Below are 26,050 nucleotides of genomic sequence, written 5' to 3'. Positions count from 1 at the left end.
GATATGGACATTTGCAAAACACCACCTTGTAAATATTAATTTCTTTCACTCATGACTAATTATATCATAACTTAAAAAATCCTTTGAAACTTACCTGTTTATGTGCCTCTGTTGTGCTAGATTTCTTATATGGTCTAAGCTCTTCCGATCCAAACCCAGGTATCCACATATTCCAGTTTTTTTCTGAAAAGTAAACTTTCATTTAACTTAAATACAGTTGTGCTAATTTACATGAATAAGTAGATGTAATATTTATTTACTTATTATTATTAATTATTATATTTAAATTTGGCTTAAATGATAGAACTCATTCTGCCGCAGACTGTTTCAGCCCTACTGAGTTTCTCAGTGTTTTTTTGAGAACACTGACCACTCAAGATTATATATTTTTTTTTTCAGGGGCTGATTCCTGTGCCTTGTTTGATCCAAAAGAGGCACAGGAATCAGCAACCTTCTGAAAAATGTTTCCCCTTTTCTCAGGAGAGTAAAGCATATCTTTTGCAGCGGATATGCTGAACTGTCCCGAGAAAATGAGAAGTGCTGGTCTATTTGTGATCTGTTATTTGCACAAGAATATGAACTTTATTTCAAATTTTTAAAGAAAAGATTAGACATGTTTTGGTAGATCAAGTTATATGCATGAATAAAAAGTAACTCAAGTGTAGGGAGTATTTCATTGAAGATGGGAAGAAATTATGAATACTAATACAGTGAATTACTTAAATAGTACGTGCTATTTTAGTAGTTTATGCTGCAGTTTTACTCCAAGAGTAAACATTAAGGTAAGTGTACAACTTCAGTACTAGTATAGCTATCTCACTGTCTACTCCCAAAGTAAATTTCTAGCATCAGAAATATACTGTGATGTGAGCTTCTTTTATCAGATTACATATTTTTTTTATATAAAGTGTATATAAATTTAATTTACTTTTCAAAACCCCTTAAAAATAATAAATAAACAGAAATTCAGCACTGTCATCCTGAATTTCTGTTTTATAGAGTCCATTATACAAAATAAATGTATGAACACCATGTATCAAAGTAAGTGATAAAATGTTTTGCCTCTTTCATAACACATTTTCAAGCTACTAGTAAGCTTGGAAATTTTAGTGTTAGAGAAGGAAACACTACTACCAATCAACCACATCCAAAGTGCCATCTACTGCCCACCACAACCAGTGTTTTTTTGTCTGTAAATTGCGTGTGTTCTGAAGGGCCAATTTGTCTGTATGCGAGATGAAAAACCCAAGTTTCCAGGAGAAAAAACCCTGTTATCTCCAAATGAGATCAGCTAACTCACCTTCAATTGAAAAAGTCCATATAAAGATTCCTTCCTTCACGATGGGAATCGAACTTAGGCCTTTTCTAACCAAAGGGCGTACCATCGTTCTTTCAACTGTGCTATGGAGACGTTATAAAAAAAGGAAACAAAGATGATAAGGGAGATACAAACATTATGAATGTCTGCAGAAACCACTTTGAAAAGTTATTAAATAAGACAGCATTAAACCATATGAAATATCCAAAATAGAAAAGCCACCAGAAACCTGAAATGTCAGAAGGTAGCTGGTGCAGATAATATTTGGTGTGGAATATCAAAATATGGAGAAGTAAAAAATTTACTGCAGTAATCAAATTATCGCAGCTACTAATTGAAGAAAGTAAAGAATTTGGATTAGATATAAATGCAAAAAAGACCAAATTTATGAAAATCTCAAGAGAAAGCAGATCTGAGCCAGAAATATTCATAAACAATATTAAAGTTGAACATACAACAGAATACAAATATTTAGGCACCTACTTCACTGCAGATGGAAAGCAAAATAAAGAAATAAAAATAAGAACAGCCATAGCTAAAGATGCATTCTGGAAAAATAAAGATCTGCTCATCTTTATTTCCTGATATATACCCCTCAAGGGATGTTGTTCAGGCTACTATGGAAGTACCACATGATTAAATTTACATTATTAATCTCCTATCCACATTCCTCCAAATTAGACTATTACTTGTCAGCACTCTAATGTTTTTATATGTAACATTTTTTGCTTTTAAGACACCTCTGACTGAATCAATCCACCTAGACTTTGGTCTTCTTCCAAGTCTCTTTCCTGACATCTTGGCATAATGAAATTATGATTTCCATGATGATTTCATAGAATGGAAAGCTGTTTTAGGGGAACAAAGTTAATAACTGGGCTGTTTATCTCGATTGTGTTGCCGGTTACAGGAAAATTCATTGAAAAAACAGCTAATTGAAAGACAATTTAACGAATAACAATTCATCAAATGACCAATTCGTCGAAAAAACAATTCACCGAAAATTTTTCGATTACTCCTTTCATAATTCACCGAAAAGTCATTTTTCTTGCAAAGTATTGTTTAAAAATCTTCAGTAACAATATGGAACATTACTCATGATACAGACTACATGTGGAAGTGGTCATTGAAATGTAATAATTATTTTCTTGCATTTTAGAACATTTAATGTAAGTGTACATACCGCTTTATTGTGCAGATAGTGATTTATCTGTAGAGAAGACATTTCGTTTTCTACCAAATTTTGTCACAATAACTGTAACCCGACTGAAATTAAAAATTTCATTAAATTTCATCCAGCCAGAGGGAATTGTTAATATCATTTCGGAACTTCTTTACGGAAATGTTATGATAAAAGTGATCCATTTGGAACCAAAACTGAACCATGCAGACAGCTTCTTATACTGAAAACTTCTGCGAATTCTGCTAAGTCAGCGAGTTATTGTAATACATAATTTCTACACTTTTCTTTGTAGCCCCGAATATAGCTGAACTGAAAACTGGAACACTTCGACAATTTTTTTTTGTAAAAGTTTTAAATACCGAATCCGAGTAAAATTTGTCCATTAATAAATGTACGAGATGCATAATTTTTATCAGTCCTCTTCAACTGAAGGTAAGTTAATAGGCCTATGGATTTTAAGATGTCATTAAAAGAGTTTTTTTTTTTTTTTTTTTAAGGGGAAGGGGCAGAAATATGCTACTGCACGGGGTGACAAAATACCTAGGGCCGACCATGGGGCCAGATCTGGTGAATATGGTGTTTGAGGTAGACATTGAAATCCCAAGTTGTATATTATCTGTTGGATTTCATAAGCAGGTGCATTGTCCTGCAAAAGCAACATGCCTCTGCTTAGTTTCTCACAACATTTTTCCTTCAGTACCTCCTTCAATTCCTTCAGAGCTGCTGTAATAGTTTCACCTTTTTTTGAGGTACTTTGTAAGGATTATACCATCCATATCCTAAAAGACAATGGCAAGAACCTTCCCTGCTGACTTTTTGGTCAAAACTTCTTTGGCCATGGGGAACCTTTGTGTCTCCACTCCAATGACTGTTGTTTGTTCTCTGGGTCATAGTGACGAAGCCATGTTTCATCAACGGTCAGAATACAAACTAAAAAATATGCACCTGATTTCTCAAAATGATCAAAAATCCCTTGAGATGACAGCAAATGTTTCCTCGTTTGATCCAAACCTTTGGGGATACTTTGCTGAGAGTATCTGCATGTCCAGATTTTGGTAGATAAAGACACCAACTCGTTCCCTGGATGTCTCTAGAGTCTTTGCGATGTTTTTGGCTGGCATTTGTTCATCAAGGATCATGGCATGCACTGCATCGAAGTTTTCAGGTGTGATCTCTGTGAAAGGTCTCCCTGACCTGGAAGGATGCCCAACTTTCAATTGTTGGTTATACTGGAAGGCACAGTCCCCTAAATTCTTACACAATGCTTGGTGAATCTCAGTTGCAGACTTTTCTTGCAGCACGAAAAACCTGATGGCCTGCACCTCTGTGTCTTCGAATTTCTTCAAAATCACTAACATGTTTTCTTACATATCCTAAATGAAAAACAATAATTATTACAATTTCAGGAAACATAGGTGTTACAGGGTTTTAAGATATGGTCTTCCTTGTGGTTTATATCAGATGCTTTAACATCATTTTTGTTCTAAGTGTTTATCAGAACCCCCCCCGTACAGCTTGTTACTTTCTACTGGTCTTTTCACCACACCACTAGTGACTTCCTCTTCTGAGATAGCACAGACACACATGTTGATATATCAACAAGTCCTACATGCTGACTGATATAGAGTTTACTGAGTTCCTCAATATATACCTCCAACTCACTTACCATCACTGCTCTTCCTCCCTCCCCACTAACCTCAAGTTCTGTAGGATGTTATTTTCATGAGGATGAAATACCTTTATGAAATGTTCATTTAGCATCTCAACTATATCCTGCAACCAGTATACTCCACAAAAAAATCGCTTTCCAAACGAAATCGGATAAATAGTAGTTTACCGCATATAAGTGACTTAAAAGATATATCCCTCTCTCTCAAAAAAAAAAAAAAACCCACACACACTTCACCCCCCACATGCCTTATAATTGCGTTTTTGATTAACTGCTGATCAGTGAATTGCTTTTTTGATTAACTGTTGTTCAATGAACTGATTTTCGATGAACTGCTTTTTCGATAAATTGTCTTTTGGTGAACTCTCCAGATACCTGTGTTGCCATCGTATGGTAAGGAAACAGTGCCTCTGTAATTAATATCTGGATTAACACAGGAGTTTATTCAGAAAATAACACTTTCTTCATAGCTTCTTTGAGTAGCTGTTATGGAGGAATTGATGAAATAGGATTTGATGTTCCCTTCTTTTAATTTCATCATTCTAATATGCAAAATTTTATTTGTATAAGATTGCACAAGACACTTGATCACTCCCAGACTCTATACAATCTGAGAGTGATCAGGTGTCTTAAGTTGCCTTTTGAGATCTTCTGTAAATTCCTCGTTGTGGTGAAAATAAGCTGTATTAAACAGTCATATAAATAAGAAATATATGAAAATAAACTGTATTAAACATACTTGGGACAAAATGGGAGAAACTTAAAAATTTGTAAAAAAAAAAAAAAAAGAACACAGGTAATGTTGAAAATAAGAGAAAAGAAAGAAGCTGACGTGGCATGCATCTTCACAGAACATCACACTCTAGACAACACCAAACAATTTAATGAAAAGATGTTTTATTAACTGCTTATATTTCGCTGAATTTCAAATCAGCATCATCAGAGCACAATACACTTGTACATGTGACTTAAAAACTTAAGTAAAACAATAAAATTGCAGTGTACAAAAGATCTAAAGTCCTATTTATGGTGGTGCCCTCTAATAATGATGGGGGGATCACCCCCCCATCATTACAGTCTCCCAAATTTTTGGCAAATTAATGCAACCATACTTGTTCTGGAGTGTATGAAGTTCCCTGTAACTGTGGCCTACTATGGACAAACAGAAACATCAGTTAACATCTGCCTGGAAGAATTTAAAAAATACATTCGCTACTATTACTATGGTAAGTCAGGACTGGCAGACCACGCTTTAGATACTCCTTCACACAGGATTAAATGTGCTATTTAGGAGTTGTTACAGATCTGAAAGGTTATTTTTTGAGTCAGCAATGGCTTTGAAGAATTCTCCTAACCTGAACAAGTATGGTTGCATTAATTTGCCAAAAATTTGGGAGACTGTCATCCTAAGAGCAACTCCCACATAGCTGTAATGATTCCCCCCCCCCCCCCAATATTAGAGGGCACCATAAATAGGACTTTAGATCTTTTTGTACACTGCAATTTTATTGTTTTACTTACTCACTGTCGTGTGTACAAGTGTACTGTGCTCTAATGATGCTGATTTGAAATTCAGCGAAATATAAGCAGTTAATAAAACATCTTTTGATTAAATTGTTTGGTGTTGTTAATACCGTTAAAAACTTAAGTTGTGAATATATTTCATGATATCTGGATTAGTGTATTTAACACTTGGGACCAATGTTACGCAAGCTATCACATACAAGGTTTGCACCACAATGTACATGCTTTGCATTATGTGCCTAATAGTATGTATGATGAAACTGCCAATCAAATATCTTTCAATTTATAAAAAATAACAGCTGTTTGAGATTCCCCCCCCCCCCTCGATTTGTTAAATATCTTTATGAAGATGCTACAACCAAAAAGACAGCAAAGCATATATGAAGGGGGAGGGGTCTGGAAAGTTTTGATAAACACCTAGAACAAAATAATATTAACCACCTATCCGGCCATGTGGATAAAATACACATCCTCATACGTTTCGTATCCATCATATATTTCAATGTAATAACAATAGTATTACAATTTTAATATGCACTTTGCATCCATGATAACCGTCATGGCCGGTTGGGTGGTTAAAGCTACCGATATAATCACAAGAAAAAACATGAGTATATAAGAACATAAGTTACCTTCATAACTCTGCTACTGGTGCGTTATCTCTTGTGGTTATATCAGTGGCTTTAATATCATTTTTGTTCTAGGTGTTTATCAGAATACCCTCTCCACCCATAAATATATCATTAATTTTAAATTAATATATCCTTTCCATTTGACTATTCTTAGCAATAACACATATACTGTATATTAATTTTCAATAGCTTATCATATATGCATACTTATGTCTGAACTGTACCATTAAAAAGAAACTAAAATACTAACCAAGACTTAACTGAACATCTTTGACTTCCAAAGTGCTGGATTTACGATGTTTTGCTAACAAGCAGGAAGTGGTCACTACATTTTCTATAAAGTCATCTGCTATTTGAAGTAGTAACTGAAGGGGAAAAAAATTAAGAGCAGATATTACTTTCAATTGCTAATCCAATCCATAAACTAAATTAAAATAGTTTTTAATGATTATTAATAATAAAATTTTAATAAAGCATAATAAAAATTCAATACTATTGTCCACTGAATTTTCAACAGAATTTTTTTTCCTTGATACAAATATTATTACGTGACATAATCCAGGGAGTTCAAAGACTCATCGAGGGAGAGTGTGCCAACGGCATCAAACGAATGATCCCTTCCAACTACTAACCACACTCAAACTTGCTTAACTTTTTGCGTGAGCCATTAGTAGCAGAGGCTCTACCAATCAACCAACCTTTGCTGGCAAGTATGTAGTGCTCTTAAGGGTCATGTACAATAGGGAATATTTTACAATCATATAAAGTTTAAAGGTGTAGCCTAAGAATCAACCACTAGATAAATGGGAAAGTATCGTCACATAGCCTGTATGAAATATGAATTAGTGAGCAGGACTCTGATCCATTGTTACAATCATCACCTTCTTGTAGTGTGTCCCATTATTAGGAGTCTACATGGATACTGAATGAACAAGAGTTAGATGGTAATTTGGGACTTACTTCACCAAACTGTATTCTGCATTGGCTTAAACTACAAAAACAAATATATCGCACGATTGAATTTCACCCGAATTTTTGTTTCTTATCCTATTTCAAGTTCATGTTTCCATCATTGAACCATGATAAACAGTAAAAAGTCAATTACTTGAAAAACTTGCCATCAGTAGAATAGAAAATAGGCACCATCAACATGAAAAGTATTATATGTATCATATGATATGCAACTTACTCATATCTATGGTCCTACCATCATGCTCTACAAAAGAAGGAACAGACAAGTTTTAAAAGTAATTAGAAAGGGCAGCTAATATAAGTAATTCTTGTCAGAGATCTAGACAGCAAGGTAGAAAACAAATACCATTCATACAGGTTTGGGTAAATTTGGAGAAAGTACACAGCTTTTCACCAAATTTACCCCAAATAATAATGATAATTATGTTCTAGATTTTTTTTTCCCCTTCTCAAGGTCATGGCATACAAATATCACATTTCAACATAAAGATGTGCATATTCACATTGAGATAATAACCAAGAAGTCTTACTGAATATGTTATTGTGGATGGTGATGTCTTCAGAATCTTGTACTGGACACAAGAGTATACTGCAGGATATATCTGTATTAAAATTCAGAGATCCCATAAGTTAAAATATATTAAATAAATTGAAGTTAAGAAATTAGTAATGCTGTATTTTTAATTAGTTAAACATTTATTTTTGTATGTCGCAAGCAACACATTTTTCAACATTATATTTTTTATCTTTGATAACTTAGATGTGAAATAAAATTTTTTGTTTAAATTAGATATATTAGCAGTTAATTGTGATTTTGTATGAGCTGTCAAGTGTTGAAATGTTTGTGCTATTTGTATGTACTAAAATGTTACTTACAAGACATCTTCAAGTAAGAGGGAAGCGAAAGTTACTGCCGTATTTCATGTCACATGAATAATTAAATACGCTTACCTAAGTGAATAAGATTATGGAATGAAGAAATGTTTTAAATCATGGCTGTTTTCTAGAGAAAATATAACAAATAAACTTTTCTAAACTGTGAAGAAAGAACTTCATTGTTTCAAGCTCAATGCTGGAAAGCAGTAATGATGGCATGATGCTCGGAAATAAAAAGAATGCGACCAAACATTGGTAACATTCTTCCACACATGCTCGGAAATAAAAAAAATGTTACCAAACGTTGCTAGTGTTCAGCTGTCCATGGAGTAGAAAAGGAACACATACAAAAGAACACTGGTGTTTGTGTCTTCAATATGTGAAGATTGGACAGAAATTAGAAGTTAAAAATAGAAGACTGAGGGAGGATATCCTTGTATAAAGAGATGAGTGAAGTTTTTATAGTTATTAATCCATATAGGATTTATTTTATTTGAAGCTGAAAGGAACTTAATTGATTTTCAGTTTATATAGAATGGGCCCAGTAAAGTTTGTTTTATTTAGGATTCTCAGTCTGATAAGTAATTTCTAACTATGGATATGGTTTTAGTTATTTCTTTAGAAGCTTTCATACAGAAGGTTAATTCATTTTAAATGATGCTATGGTTGCAATAGTTTATTCAGTGGAGCTTGCTGTTACTTCCATATAGAAAGTGAAGTTATAGAAATGTCTTGGATGAAGTCAAGTTAAGTGTTTTCGTCAGTGTTCTGTGATTTTAGGACAAAAGAAGAAGAAGAATTTACTATGTTGTATTGAGAGAGCAGTTTTGTTTTGTGCTAGTCTTTCTCTTGTGTTAATTTAAGATGGAATAAAAGTTCTCTAGCTGGCAAGAGACTAAGATTCCAGGAATTTTTTTCCAGATTGGAAAAAATTTGTTGGTTTATGTGATTGTAGAGCAGTTGTGTAGCTATAGCATTTTACTTGTTGTGATTTGAAGAAAATACACTTGGCTTGCATAGTAGTTAATTTGATATTGTATATTTCTGTATTATTTTTTTATTTTTTTTATAAATTAAAGATTTTTATTTTGGTTAAAAAGCATTTGACTTAATCTCTTAATGGGTTAAATGAGCTAAGAAGTTATTTTAGAAGTTAGATTACATATAAGATATCCTGGCATATGAACCTGTGTCAAGCTAGATTTGGAGTTTAATTTCAGTGTTTTCTTTTTATTTTGAATTTAGGCATTTTAGCCATTTAGTATGAGTGTGTGTGTGAGAGAGAAGTGAGTAAATATGTATACCCCCCACACACACACACAAAATGAAGGGTTCATCACTTTAAGTAAGCTGAAAGTGAACATCCTACTGAAAAAAAAAAAAAAAAAATCAAATTTTCTCTTCAAGATACATAACTGAAAAAGCAAGAGAATAAAAGAAGGATCCATATTTAAGTTTTGTAGATCTGGAAAAGCATACAACAAAATTTCAAGAGAAAGCATGTTTAAAACATTAAAATTAAACTGTGTAGGTGGAAATTTAAATTGAGCAACACAGTCTATATTTAAACTAAGTCTGCAGGTAGAATTGAAGAAAGTATAAGTGGTTTGATGAAAAATCAGGTGTAAGACAAGGGTGTGGATGAAGTCAAGTTAAGTGTTTTCGTCAGTGTTCTGTGATTTTAGGACAAAAGAAGAAGAATTTACTATGTTGTATTGCTGCCATATAGAGAGCAGTTTTGTTTTGTGCTAGTCTTTCTCTTGTGTTAATTCAAGATGGAATAAAAGTTCTCTAGCTGGCATGAGTGTGTCAGGTTATTATTATCTATATATCAGGGATGGCTAACCCGTAGCACACTGGATCCCAATGATAATTTTTAATATATATATATATATATATATATATTAAAAATCAAATCAATGTTTCAGAGGTAAAATGTAGCCTCAAATATCAGTAAAGAAAAAAAAATGTAAGCATCTGAAAACAAGAGCCAAACCTTGAAGATGCAATTGCAGAATCTGAAGACAACACTGACTGATTTAGTCAGAGGAGGTAAGTAGTGAAGCTGTTTGCAAGGAGAGAAATACCCAAACTTCATGGTGGACTACAAAAGTTGAAGATGCAGTCCTGGAAGAGAAGAAAATCATACCAACAGTTTATGGCAGGTGGTTTGAGAGAATACAGAGAAAAATGTAAGCTAGCCAAGTTTGTTTGGTAGAATAGCTAAACAAAAGTCATGAGGAGACTGGTAAGAATGCATAGATGGTAATTATCATGAGAGCGAGAAGGCGATTGAAAAACTTAGAAATGATGAGGGTGGTATAAAAGGAATCAGATGATAAAAATTGATATGACAACTGAAGATAGCTATTTTCAGAGTCTAGCATAATTCAAGATTGTTAAAAAAAATCATGAATGAAAACAGTAGTAAAAAAAAAACACTCAAGAGGTATGCAGTGAGGTGTACATATCAATACTTGATGTAGAAAAAGCCATCAGAAACTTGAAATTGTTAAAAGAAGCTGGAGTATATTGATATTCAATCAGAAATCAATCAAACATGGAGGTCTAAGTTTTTCATTTTCTTATATAAAAACCTGTAGAATATCCAAACTATAGAATAACATGCATACCATGCCACAGTAAAATAAAGTTTATTAAGCAAATATTTTGTCTTATGTATCATAAGACATCATTAGTACAATTATCAAACAATAGGAATTGAATTAAAAAAACTAGTGTGCATCCTTGAAATCCCTCTACGTATACAGTTGTGTGTTCATGGATTAAAACTAATTAAAATATATAACAGATAAATTTATTTAATACAACTTAGGATAACAATTTCCTAAACTTTTGGAATAGTGAGACAGTCGTTATGATTAAGATTAGGTCTATTAAGTAAGGCTTCATCACTTTCTTTATATGAATATTCATGTTTATATATGATCTATGTAGCAGCTTAGCATTTTGCATTGGATCCTGTGGTTAGTGTTTTCAATTCCATGTGGAAGGCCAGATTTGTGAGCTTTGATAAGATGGATATGGTCTTGGTGTTCAGAGATACGTTTATTTATAGAACTTTCTGTTTGTAAGACAGGATACATGAACATGGTACTTCGTATACACCAGGCAGCATCATTGGTGAGTGTTTGTCTTTTGGAAAAGGTAGCAAGGTGTGAATTTGGTTGATGAGTTTATAGGTAGCATTGATTTGATATTTTTTCATAATTTTTACAACATGTTCAGAGATGCCTTTAATATATGGTATGGCAGTCCTGTGGGCTTCATGTCTGGGTTACTTTATAGGAGAGTGGTTCATTATTTTTTAGATTATATCCATTTATTAAGGCTGTTTCTTTGACAATTTCCAATTTGTAATTTTAGAATTACAGAAGTATTTTTCTGCTGTGTGTTCCAGGAAATATTTGTGCAAGTATACTTGAGAAGAGGCTGGGGTCAGGCCAAATTAGGGGTTGTTAGGATCAAATTTTCTCTTCAAGATACATAACTGAAAAAGCAAGAGAATAAAAGAAGGATCCATATTTAAGTTTTGTAGATCTGGAAAAAGCATACAACAAAATGTCAAGAGAAAGCATGTTTAAAACATTAAAATTAAACTGTGTAAGTGGAAATTTAAATTGAGCAACACAGTCTATATTTAAACTAAGTCTGCAGGTAGAATTGAAGAAAGTATAAGTGGTTTGATGAAAAATCAGGTGTAAGACAAGGGTGTGGATTTCTAAGGTTATTATTATCTATATATCAGGGATGGCTAACCCGTAGCACACTGGATCCCAATGATAATAATAATAAAAAACATAAACCTATTTTATGAAAAGAGTATTAACAAAAAAAAAACAATTTGTAGAAAAAAAGCTAATACTTAGTAATTATTTTTAGCAATTTTATTGTTTTGTGCACATTCACTTATTTGATTTGGAGGCACCAAGCATTAGCAAAGCAGTGCATCACAGGTTTTTGTCAGTCAGTTTACAATTGATCATGCACTATGGAGTTGTGCTTTGTTCATCCTTTGTGAATATTTGAAGTTTTGTACTTTTTCAAAAATTAAGCCTTGTTTTTATTCATGTACCCATCACAGTGCAAAAGAAAAACAGAAGGCAATAGTAAGCATGAATTTAACGAATAGTGGGAAAATGAGTTCTCCATTTTTGAATTTTTTGAGTTCTCCAAAATTGAAACTCCAGTTACAATTTTGGATATCACTACATTTCATTATATATTCATTATATTTCATTATATAGACGCAATTGTGATTCCTATCTTTAAAAAAGGTAATAGAGATGACCCTAAAAACTATAGAGGTATCAGTATACTAAATTTCTGTTACAAAATATATAGCAGAATCTTAAATAACAAATTAATGAAATATTTCGAAAACCTTATTCTAGAGGTACAGAATGGATTTAGAAAAGGACGATCATGTATAGACCCAGCCTTTTGCCTAAAATTAATAACAGAAAAAAGAAGAGAATATAATTTAGAAACACATATTGCATTTATTGACTTTGAAAAAGCATTTGACAAAGTTAAAAGAAACATTATTTAACACATTAAAAGAAAGACAAATACCAAATAATATCCTAAAACCTATCACAAGCATATATGAAAATAATCAAATACAAATAAGATTAAATCATGAGCTATCATATACGAGAGAGATAAACCAAGGGATCCGACAGGGATGTCCCCTCTCAGCAACACTTTTTAATATCTACTTAAATGAAATAATAATAAAATGGAGTAAAAATTTACATCAAGGAATTAAACTTTCACCTACAGTTAACTTAAACACTCTCCTCTTTGCAGACGACCAAATAATAATTACAAATTCTGAAGATAACTTACAGAAAGATATTTTAAATCTAAATGAGATATCTAAAGAGTATGGTATGATAATATCAATGGAAAAATCAAAAACTATGGCCTTTAAAGGACAAGATCCAGCAAGAACTAAAATAGTAATAGATAATAAGATCTTAGAACAGGCGAATTCATTTAACTACCTAGGATGTATGATCACATATGAAAATGAAAAAGATATAAACGTAAAAATTGCAAAATATTTAAAAATAACAGGCGTAATAAACTCTGTATTTAAACCAAACCTAGTTCAAAAACAAACTAGGCTAAAAGTATAAATACATTAGCCTTACCGGTCTTAATGTATGGAAGCGAAATCTGGACAATAAAACAAAAAGACAAACAAAGATTAACAACAGCAGGAATGACGTTTATGAGAAAAACTGCAAAGTATACCCTATTTGATCATGAAAGAAACGAAGATGTTATGAAAGAATTAAACCAAGAACCAGTAATAGAAAAAATTAAAAAATATAAACACAAATGGATGGAACACGTTCAAAGAATGAAAACAGAAAGATTACCAAAAGAAGCCTTAAAGTACAAGCCATTAGGAAAAAGAAAACCAGGACATCCTCTTAAACGATTCAATGATGACCTCTAAGGCTGGAACAGGCCATGCTAGGCCTAAATCCTTGATACGTATGATGATGATGACTATATTTCATTTCATGTGCCATTTTATGGTTATATTGTGGTCTAGCTTATCTGTTAACGTGAAGTACATATATCTCGTTTTATTGGTATTAATTTTAAGACCATTATTGCTAAACCACTTATTTAGTTTCAACATATCATGGTTAATCAGACTTTCTAGATCCTCAAGGATCATTTTGGTGTATGCTAATGCCATATCGTCAGCAAACGATATTATTTTGCCAAAAAGTTTGCATTTACACAGATCGTTAACAAACATTAAAAATAGGATGGGTCCCAGCACCGAACCTTGCATGATTCCGTATTTTACTATTTTTGTTGTGCTGTTAAATGTGCCGTAGTTGGTATATTGTTTTCCATTATTTAGATAGGATCTGAACGAGTCATTAGTAACTCCTCTCATGCCATATCTAGACATTTTCAGCAGTAGTAGGTCACGATTAACACAGTCAAATGCCTTATATATATATATATATATATCAAGAAAAATGGCTGCTGTGTACATTCCTTTATTTATTCCACTATAAACTGTTTTATGGAACTCCAACAGCACTTTTTCTGTATTGTATCTGGATCTAAACCCATATTGATTAGATGTGTAAAAGTATCCTTTTACACATTAATCTTTTTTTTTTTTTTTTTTTTTTTTTAAATTAGGATTTCGATAACCTTTGAGATTGTGGATAATTTTTGATTTCATTTCTATTACCTCCTTTAAATAAAGATTACTTCTGTTATTCCGTTAAGTGTTTGATAAATTTTCCTTGTTCAAAAGATTTATTAATCATATATGTAAAAAATTAACTTATGTTTAAAGATAACATTTAATTTTTTGACATTTATATGGTATGGTCACATCTCATTTTTTTTTGCCTTTTTTTTTTTATTCTAATTACTACACTGTTTACCCGATCTTCATTTACTCCTTACAGATGCATGAAATTCTTAATCCACGGAAGGTGACTCACGTACTTTATCCTCTCCGTAGAATCAAAATCACAGCTACCATAGTTTGTAAAGTGGTTGTTCATTTCATTAAATACATTGCCCTCTGGGAATTCATACATTTTCTGCTTTGTATTAACCAATTGTGTTAAAACCAACCCTCATTCTTTACTTTTATCATTCATACAAGAAAGAAATTTCTTGTATGAATGATCCTTATCATATTTTTTAGTTGATCTGTTATCTAGCACGTATGAACATCCTTTTTCAAAGTAACTCTCATGTGATATTGTGATTTGCTGTCTGTATATTTAATCATTTTGATCAATTCCTCATATAACTGATGTGAATTTAATATATTATTTTGAGGCAGTTGATAATTTTTTTATGTAATTCTCAAATTTATTATAATTGGTGCCAATTTCAAAATTTTTATGACTACCTGCACAGCTCATGTCAACACTATTAGGTAATGATAGATTCAACAATATAGAATGATGATCTGTAATTTTGCTAAAATAGATTGCAGAGGATACCTCATAGGCCATTTTGTTTCTTATGAATATACAATCAATACAATTTACTGAGTTGTTTGCTTCTCTCATTTTGCCATCTGTGTATGCAAGAAACCCATGTGTCAATAATATATTTTTATATTCTTCAATTTTGCTTTTATTCTTGTATAAATCCAAATTTATATCCCCACTAGTATGAAATTATCGTGTTTTAAGGTCTTTAGGACATTATTTAGCTCTGATAGAAATGTATCAACCGTGCCCATCACGTGCATGGTATATAGCAAATATAAGTATATTCATTATTATATCATAAATCATTACAGTTTCAGCACTATGAATATTTGATTCCAGTTTATGAAAATTAAAAGTATTTTTCCTAGTATTTAATATATCCATATTAAAGATGTTTATCTCACCAGCTCTTTTGTTTATGTGGATTGTATCAAGGTTTATATTGATATAATTTATGTAGATGATGTTATCTTCATCAAATTCCTGACATATATATGCTTCCAGGAAAAGTACAGGGTATTATGATAGTACTACATAAAAAGTTTAAATTATTAACACCCTACTGACAAATTTCCTTCAGATTAATCTATTACAGTAAAACCCCGAAGTTACGCGGTAGGTGGGACCAACAAAAAGTACGTAAGTCGAATTCGCATAACTCGGGGTATAATTTTACATGTAATTTATATATACAAACATACAATTGAAACAAAGGTTTACAAAAACACCTATATTTTTTAAGAAATATAATCATAATTGTAGTTTTTCGTACATAAAAAAAAGAAAGTTATTTTGATGTCAATGGTTTCATAAAATCTAATAGATTCGTCTGACGACATAATGTTTTTTTCTTGTCAAGTAAAAATTTCTTCACAGCAAGCTAATGATTTTTTATTCCTTGCCTTGTGGCTACAATTCGTTCCTCGTTAGAATCTATGTCCTCCAAAATCTGTAAACCTTTCTTTTATGATTGTTCTTACTGTGGATTCCTGTAGATCGAACTTCTTTGCTAGCTCACAAATTTTCATTCTGCCTTCAAAATCCTTAATAATGTTGAGTTTTGTTTCCAAAGTCAATGTTTTTCTTTTCTTGCTAGCAGTAGAAGAATCAGACTTGCTTCTTTTGGACGACATTATTATTTTTTATGTGATAAAATTTTTATCAAGAACATAACATTAAACAATCACAAAGTTTGTAGACTATAAAAATCGTATATGAATGGAGACTGCGTGAAACACATCAGTGCTTGTTCACAGCATGTCCAACACTGGCGAATGCGGCCGGTGCCTGAAAGATACGACTAGTGGTGAGGCGTGAAGGGAATACATACATATAAGAAACTGTGCAACTCCGGATTCGCGTAAGTCGGGGTATGACTGTATTTATGATAATACCATATCATCAGATCAATGTACACTCTAATTTATTCTGGCCCATATGCACAATAAAAGCATTTTGTGCGCAAGTTTGCAGTTGCAAAGTGTGCGCATTAATTTCGACAGCGGCAATCTGAGGGTTTAACAGTACTAAAACTACTAATGTAATATTTCTCATATAAATGTTGTCCTTTTTTCATCTAGATATAACCTGTAAAATTGCAGGCACTAAATTAATTTGCTTAAATATGTGTAACTACAAAAATTCATCACCATTTATAGGGGCTCAACAAAATGTGCAAAACCTTACTTGCCATGCAAAAATCTATCTCCTGCCCCTAATTTTTAATATGTCCTAATTAATCAATAGGAGTTCCACAAATGATTGGTAATACTATATATTGGTTGGAGATTTTTTTTTATGATTAAAAAAATATTCTATTTTTTTCCAGCCTGCAACTACTTGCCAGTTAGTAAAATCTACTCACCACAGGCGAGTATATTTGTCAAGCCCTGACCAGCAGACACTCTAAACAAATATGCCTCTGCAACTTGCTAACATCAACATCAGTTCACCCACACAGTGCAGAAGTTAGGATGGGTTAGAGAAGCGTTTCTCAAACTTTTTGGTCTCGGGACTCCTTTACACTTTTAAAAATTACTGATGACCCCAAAGAGCTTTTGTTTATGTGGATTATATCTATCAATATTTACTGCATTAGAAATTAAAAGTGATAAATTTTTATATATTTATTTATCGTCATTTAAAAATAACAATAATAGACCCATTACATGTTAACATAAATAACATTTCTTTACGAAAAATAATTATTTTCCAAAACAAAATAAAAATCAGTGAGCAGAGTGGCATTGTTTTACATTTTTGCCGATGTCTTTAATGTCTGGCTTAACAGAAAACAGCTGGATTATTATATCACTTTCTGCATTCAGCCTGTTGCAATATTGTTTTAGATGTCTGTCCTAATTTCTTGTGTTTTCTCTCCGAATTTGTGCACATCTTTATGTTGAAACTTGGTATTAGTAAAGTTTCGTATTAAGAGAAATCCTGTAGGTACTTGCCATTATTAGTAGTTTGACTCTTTCCTCCAATTCTTATTCTACTGATTAAATCTCCAACAAGGACCAACTTTTTTAAGTCAGCTTCTTTTTCTAATGACTCAAAAAATTCCTCTACTTCTTTCTAAGATACTATCTGTGAGCTCATAGGCACAAATAAGTCTCGTTGTCACAATTACCCATTTTGATGTTTGATCATAAACTGGCTAACTGGACAATGAGACTTAGTTATGATGTTACACTTTTAAAGAACTCTAGTACAAGTGTAAGGTTTCATAACTAAATTAAATAACTGCTGTAACAGATTTCTCATGAAAATAATATGAAGACAAAAAACAAACAGTCGTGAGAGTTCTAAAAAAATTAAAGAAAAGTGGTCAGTGGTATGCATAGCAGAATCATGTTAAAAATGAAGATATCAAAAAGAAACTATACATATTTAAGAATGTGAGAGCAGAGTTAACATAGCTAAAAAACACACGTACTAAGCACAGTAATGACAATTTAATTCATAAATATTTCATCCCAAGTATCTTGGGACATCATCAGTACAGTAGTTCAAACCATACTAGGAATAACATACAGTTAGGGTGCATGAGTACAATCTCAATATGCGTGAAGTAACGTGTTATAGAAGTAAATTAAATATAACTGAAAAAAAAAAAAAAAAAAAAAAAAAAAAAAAAAAATATATATATATATATATATATATATATATCATCATCATCATCATACGTATCAATTTAGGCCTAGTATGGCCTGTTCCGGCCTTAGAAGTCATCGTTGAATCTTTTAAGAGGACGTCCTGGTTTCCTTTTTCCTAATGGCTTGTACTTTAAGGCTTGTTTTGGTAATCTTTCTGTTTTCATTCTTTGAACGTGTTCCATCCATCTATGTTTATATTTTTTAATTTTTTCAATTACTGGTTCTTGGTTTAATTCTTTCATAATATCTTCGTTTCTTTTGTGATCAAATAGGGTATACTTTGCAGTTTTTCTCATAAACTTCATTTCTGCTGTTGTTAATCTTTGTTTGTCTTTTTGTTTTATTGTCCAGATTTCGCTTCCATACATTAAGACCGGTAGGGCTAATGTATTGTATACTTTTAGCCTGGTTTGTTTTTGAACTAGGTTTCGTTTAAATATAGAGTTAATTACTCCTGTTATTTTTAAATATTTTGCAATTTTTATGTGTATATCTTTTTCATTTTCATAAGTGATCATACATCCTAGGTAGTTAAATGAATTCACCTGTTCTAAGATCTTGTTATCTAATACTATTTTAGTTCTTGCTGGATCTTGTCCTTTAAAGGCCATAGTTTTTGATTTTTCCGTTGATATCATCATACCATAATCTTTGGATATCTCATTTAGATTTAAAATAGCTTTCTGTAAGTTATCTTCAGAATTTGTAATTATTATTTGGTCGTCTGCAAAGAGGAGAGTGTTTAAGTTAACTGTAGGTGAAAGTTTAATTCCTCAATGTAAATTTTTACTCCATTTTATTATTATTTCATTTAAGTAGATATTAAAAAGAGTGCTGAGAGGGGACATCCCTGTCAGACCCCTTGGTTTATCTCTCTTGTATATGATAGCTCATGATTTAATCTTATTTGTATTTGATTATTTTCATATATACTTGTGACAGCTTTTAGGATATGATTTGGTATTTGTCTTTCTTTTAATATGTTAAATAATATGTTTCTTTTAACTTTGTCAAATGCTTTTTCAAAGTCATTCAGTTATTTCCTTTTCAAAGTTTTGAAAAGGAAATAACTGAAGAAGAATTAGAAATCAGCCTGAAAGAAACAAGAAACGGAAAATCACCTGGAGAAGATAAGCTAGGTTCAGAACTATATAAATACGCAGGAACAAGATTCAAAGGAAGACTCTTATTATTTTTAAATAATATTTACTCAACTGGTATCCCCCCAATAGAATGGAAAAAAGCAATTGTGATTCCTATCTTTAAGAAGGGTAATAGAGATGACCCTAAAAACTATAGAGGTATCAGTATACTAAATTCATGTTACAAAATATACAGCAGAATCTTAAATAGCAAACTAATGAAATATTCCGAAAACTTTATTCTAGAGGTACAAAATGGATTTAGAAAAGGACGATCATGTATAGACCCAGCCTTCTGCCTAAAATTAATAATAGAGAAAAGAAGAGAATATAATTTAGAAACACATATTGCATTTATTGACTTTGAAAAAGCATTTGACAAAGTATATATATATATATATTTTAAAGAATAAATTTTAAATTATTTTAAACCGAGATAAAATATAAAATTTTAAATTTTAATGATATATATATATATATATATATATATATATATATCATTTTTTTTCAGTTTCAGTTGCTACACTGCATAATTCAGAAGGTCTGTGCAGACGGTTGAATTTCAGATGATTAAAAGTAGAGCTCTCGTAGTTCTCATCTATAAAAAGGGAAATATAACTGAATGTGAGAATTACAGAGGTATTTCTCTATTAAGTGTGTTCCAGATATGACTTATTATTATTATTAATATACAGGGACCTCCATGGAGTCCAAAGACTCATCACGGGAGACCAAATCTATCATACCTCTCCTTTAACCCACTAACAGACAAAGCACTGACGACTGACTCTGGCAACCCATTCCACTCATTCACCACTCTCCAAGCAAAAAATCTAGTCCTCACATGCCTACTAACCTACCTTTATTCAACTTACAGGGATGGCCCCTTGTTCTGGTCACTCTAGCCAAGTGCTAAAACATTTCCCCTGCATCTATCCTATAAAACCCTTTAAGCAACTTAAATATTTCTATCATATTCCCTCTTTTTCTCCTATCAACCAACTTCTGCAATCCACAGACCATCAATCTATCCTCATAGGAAACATTCCACAGGCCACTCACCATCTTGGTCACTACTCTCTGAATCCTCAGCACTGCTTCCTCATTCTCAAGAAACCCAGGGGACTAGACATGAGCACAGTAATCCACATGTGGGCATATCAAGGCCTTATAAAGAGAAATGACAATTTCCTTATCTCTATTTGTAAATGTGATCTTCAACAGCCAAATAATCTCATGTGCTACCTTAGCAATGTGTCCTCTATACTTTAACTCTCTGTCTACCACCACCCCTAAATCTCTAGTTTCATCTCCTTCTGGGAGTACGGTGTCGTCAATGTGACACACAGCTTGCAATCTATTTATCCCAAAATGCACAACTTTACATTTCTCGACATTAAATGATTACTCTTTTTGTGCCCATTATCTCTATTTGCATTTCTTCATCACTAGCAACCAATCCACCAGGTCTGTAACAACACCCCACTATGTAATTGATCTTGTTAGATTCCCCCTTACACCAAATGGCTTCAAATTCACTGCCACATGAAACACTGTTACTAATACTACAATCATAGGTCTTAACACTAACTGGATTCAAGTCATCCAATATCACTAGCAGCATGTCCAAACCTCTCCTATCCTGTCTATCCTTCCTAAAAATACTTGCTTTTACACTTGATATCAGTATGTCTGATTCTGATTGCCAGGTCTCACTAATGCCCACAATCTGAGGTCCCAACATATTGACCAATGCAACAAACTATCCCTTTGTTTCTGATACTCCTAGCATTTGTGTATAGACATAATAATCTACCTGCATGTTCTTTTGTATATTCTTGACTGCAGTCTGCATGACACAGTTGGACAACTTGCAGATTTCTATTCTTCTTTAGTGCCTTATACACAAAGATATCTTTGCACACATTTGATGGGTTCAAAATGGACAAAGTATGCATCGTTCTCTCTTCATAATCATTTCCATGATAATGCCCATTCCTGATATTAACACAATTGTATAACATTGTTGCTCTTGAACTCATATTCTCACCATTCTTCCCATTATAATTTAGTTTCACTGACTCTCCATGTTAGGTCTCATACCAGTTATTAGTTTTTCAAGACTCCTGATACCAAATGCATTCATGTTTAGGCCATCCCACTTATACAAATCTAATCTTCATTCAAACATGTTTAATGCCACTTTCTTTCATTATCTGATCTAATTGATGATGAAATTGTAGATATAATGTACGTGCATCTTACACCTGATTTTATATTAAACCACTTTCTTGCTTCCTTCAATTCTAATAGCTGATTTACAACTTAAGTATAGAACATTACATATACGAGGGTGGTCTGAAAAGTTCTCGGCCTCAACCATAGAGGGCAACACCATCGGCAAGAGATTTTTTTTTTCTAAGTTGGTACATATCTCATAAGCATCCATGTGAAATTGCAAGTTATTCTATCAAGTAGTTTGTTTTATACAGCTGTCTGAAGTAAAAGTGTTGCCTGTATCCCTCGAAATGGATAAAATAGAGTATCGTGCGGTTCATAAAATTCTTTGTAAAAGAAGGTTTAATGCCAAAAGAAATTCATTCGAAGCTCATAAAAGTTTATGGGCACTCTTCTCCTTCATTTTCAACAATTAAGAAATGGGCTTCCGAGTTTAAATGTAGCCATACCAGCCTTGAAAATGATCCACGTGAAGGACGTCCAAAAAGTGTAACAACATCAGAAATCATTGATCAAATACACGATATGGTATTGGATGACCAGCAATTCAAGGTACGTGAAATTATTGAAACTATAGGCATTTCAAAAGAACACATAGGATATATTTTGCATGAAGAATTGCAAATGAAAAAGCTTTGCACAAGATGGGTGCCACGCTTGCTCACAGCAGATCAAAAACACACTGGCATGAAAATCTCTGAACAGTGCATGGAGCGTTTTAACAAGAATAAAATTGATTTTGTGCATTGATTTATTACTATGGATAAGACTTGGATTCACCATTACACACCAGAATCCAAACAGCAGTCAAAACAGTGGACAGAAGCCAGTTGTTCAGTGCCAAAGAAGACAAAGTCAGTTCCATCAGCAGAAAAGGTCATGGCATTGGTGTTTTGGGATGATAAAGGCATTTTGTTTATTAATTATCTTCAAAAGGGTAAAACAATAACCAGGGAATATTATTCCGATCTTTTAACCAGACTAGATGATAAAATTCATGAAAAAAGAACTGGTTTGCAGAAGAAAAAAATCATCTTTCATCAGGATGTACTTGCCCACAAAAGTATTTTGGGGATGGGGAAATTAAGGGATCTGCACTATGAATTGTTGGAACATCCACCCTATTCCCCAGATTTGGTTCCTTCTGACCTCTATCTATTCCCAAAACTGAAACTCTTCCTCGCTGGTCAGCATTTCTTCGAATCAAGAGTGATTGCATCTATAGAGGGGTATTTTGCACCAAAGGAAATTGTGCTGGAATAAATGTATTATTCCAGCACATATAATTGTGCTGGAATAAATGCATTAGTCTTAAGGGAGATTATGTTGAAAAATAAAAATAATTTTGAAATTATAAATTTGTTTTTTCATTATTAGGCAGAGAACTTTTCAGACCAACCTCATATATCGAACATTACTTAACAGGCTATAGATTGCTCTATATAATGTTTTCTGCACATCATCATATGATTGTAGCGAACAGCTTTACTCTTGGCATATGTCTCTTCCAGATCTAGGAAACTTAAATACCAATTCTTGGTATACTCTCATAATTCCATGAAAACTTGTCTTAAATTAAAAATCTAATCCTGACAAATCCCTACCTGGACTGAGCCCAGTTTTTCTCCCTTCCAAGCTGTTCAATTTTTCTTAGCCTCAAGTAACCTTGCATGGATCATACCTGGCATACTCATTAGGGAATATCCTCTAATTCTTACATTTATGTTTACTTCCCTTTTTATTTATATGTTTCTGACTAGGCCATCCCTTTGTGAAATTTTTGTACCTCCATATTTTAATAATTCTGGTTAAATATGATCTACTCCAAGTGCCTTTCTAAATTTCAGGCTTATGAGGGTTGTTTCAACCTCAAGTAAGTTTGTTAAGTATGTACTCTTGATCACATTCCTCTCCTATATTTCTGATATTTAATTCCTCATTTCAAAATAACTACTCCTGACCTCTAAAATAACTCTTCATGTCAACTTTATATTTATAATCTCCGATTTCTTTTACACTAGTCTTTGCCCCATTTTAAAAGCATCCACAACATTTTGCCACTCTCGTGGCAAAACTCTTCTATATTCTTATCAAATTACTTTTGTGTTTGCTACTCATATACACTGCTCAGCTGTCTTACACTCATCTCAATATTTTCCCAGTGCACCTGCTGACTTATTTGTTAGGAACATTTCATATGTTTTAATTTTCAAGAGCAGCCTGTTTAACTTCTTGAGTCATCCTTGAAGTCTGCAGGATTTATCTATTGTTGCAAACAACTTTAGCACATGCCTCTCTCTCTCTCTCTGAATAATATTTTCTTCTAATTTTGCCACTGGTTCTCCAAGGTTTTCAAGCTCATGCTTTCTCCAATAATTTTGTATATTTGATTCTACATTTTATGTATGAAAGCTGGTTTACTTTGATTCTTCTTAAAGTTTTGCATTTTTCTAACATTCCACCCCCTCTTTTCAATGTGATATTCACTTTTTTTCCCTACTTAAAATTAAATAGTGATCACTTCTTATTTCAAATTCCCTGTATACTCCCTTGTGTCCTGCACAAGGTACTCAAGATACCATCCACAATAACAGTCAATAGGACTATTTGTATTTCTTATGAGTGAGCATGAATTTATGCATATCCTTATATTGGAATATGGTGTTTGTAATGACTAGTCCATACATGACTTGAAGAAAAATCTAGCAGGTACTAATGATTATTGTTATATTTGTCCTTTTCTCCAAACATTTCTATATGTTCAGTACATTCATTTCTTACTTTGCTGTCCAGATCTCTAAAAAGGATCAGACTTTCCTTTTTCTTTACATCAGCTGCCATTTCTATTATTTGAAAAACTCCTCTACTTCTTCCTCAGTAGAATTTTCTGGGAACCACAAGCACAAATAGTGTAAGTATTCAATTTCCATTTTTGAAAATTCTCCTCATTACTCTACTTGAAATGACTTGCCATTCAAGAAATTTATCTTCATGTTTAGTGTTGACTAAAGCTACTCCTTTTTTCTAATCACAACTAACCATATGTAACATTTTAAAAATATTTATATATATATATAAAACAGAGTATTTATATTTATTTATTTAAAAATAGATATCAGAAGAATCTTACCTGTTTTCTCAGTTTCAATTATTGACTATACCTATTGAATACCAATTATGTCAGCATGCTACTTCTCTAATTCTTCTTCTAGGTCTACTTCTCTTCCAGTATACTTCTTACGCTGAAAGTGCCTATCCTCCTGCTAATAACAAGTTTGTCCTAGTAACTGATCTTTCACTGTTCATCCTAATTCACAGACAAAAATTGAAGGGAGCCTTGTTCAATTGGGTGAAATTGCAGCTGATATGATATTTCATCATGTTATACCATTATGTCTGTTGTGGTTTAAGCCAACACAGAATACAATTTGGTCAGCTAAGTACTAAATGGCTACCCCATCCTCCTTCATACAATATTCAAATGGATAGCTAATAATGGATTGTATCATTAGATATGTGTTCATTAAAGGAAAATTTCTCTAGGGATTTAATATCCAAAGACTGCAAGAAACTGATTTTATAGTCTGTTAAAATCGATTTGTTTTTGTACATAACTCTTCCCCCGCTTTTTTTTTTTTTGATCCAATGTAATTTTTTTTTATATGGCATTCTCAAGCACAAAGTTGTAAATCTGTAGCAGATTAATTCTGAGTGAATGAAAAATTAGAATAATCTGGAAACCATTCTAGAAATCCAACATGGACCAAACACTTGTTTTGTTCTACACACTGATGGTGTATTATTGGTTCTGCAACCTCTCACATATAGAGATGATATATCATCTCTAAAAAAATATATTTACAAGTATATTTATAAGTTAAATATATTTAAGCACGTGTTCTAGGTAACTATTTAAGAATGCTACTGGTTAATAATCGCCAATAGTTGATCACAATGGGAAAAACAAAGGATCTCTCAGAGTTTGATAAAGGGCTCTTATTGTAGGTGCCTGTCTGGAGTCACAATTCTGAAAACAGCAGACCTGACTGGTTTTTCAAAAGGTGAGATATCCTGGGTGTTTAAATTGTGGAAAGACAAGCAATGTGGAAAAATAATCCACATTGCTTGTCTAAGAGGCATAACTGTGGTCCTAAGACAGTCCGTTAGGAATGAGATCACATTCATCTGAGAAGGCTTAAATGGACAAACAGAACTCCTGCATGCAGCAACCGACAAAATCTGGAAACCATTCTAGAAAGCATTTAATGAAGGCTGTTTCCAACCCATGTCTCACCAAAATATGTGCAGGGAACTGAAGA

The 26,050-nt window shown here is 32.6% G+C and overlaps 2 protein-coding genes across 2 annotated transcripts in view; one reads left to right on the top strand and one right to left on the bottom strand.

Moving 5' to 3' along the window:
- Window positions 1-25,159, top strand: part of Bet3 (blocked early in transport 3) — a 164,255-nt gene extending 139,096 nt beyond the window's left edge. Inside the window, exon 5 of the mRNA XM_090412326.1 lies at window positions 24,944-25,159. Within this exon, the coding sequence (XP_090268452.1) occupies window positions 24,944-25,015 (72 nt within the window). The 3' untranslated portion in view covers window positions 25,016-25,159. The remainder of the gene's footprint in view (window positions 1-24,943) is intronic.
- Window positions 1-26,050, bottom strand: part of LOC150094273 (transcription initiation factor TFIID subunit 12-like) — a 108,797-nt gene that overhangs the window by 9,320 nt on the left and 73,427 nt on the right. Inside the window, exons 6-7 of the mRNA XM_090412324.1 lie at window positions 6,577-6,691; window positions 95-183 (exon numbers count right to left, since the gene is read on the bottom strand). Coding sequence (XP_090268450.1) covers window positions 95-183; window positions 6,577-6,691 — 204 coding nt within the window. The remainder of the gene's footprint in view (window positions 1-94; window positions 184-6,576; window positions 6,692-26,050) is intronic.

This window comes from Typopeltis vanoorti, chromosome 22 (assembly GCF_054136105.1).
Source record: "Typopeltis vanoorti isolate ZY-2024b chromosome 22, IOZ_Tvanoo_1.0, whole genome shotgun sequence".
Taxonomy (NCBI): domain Eukaryota; kingdom Metazoa; phylum Arthropoda; class Arachnida; order Uropygi; family Thelyphonidae; genus Typopeltis; species Typopeltis vanoorti.
The sequence above is the reverse complement of the archived record's forward strand: the minus strand, read 5'-3'. Positions and strand labels throughout refer to the sequence as shown.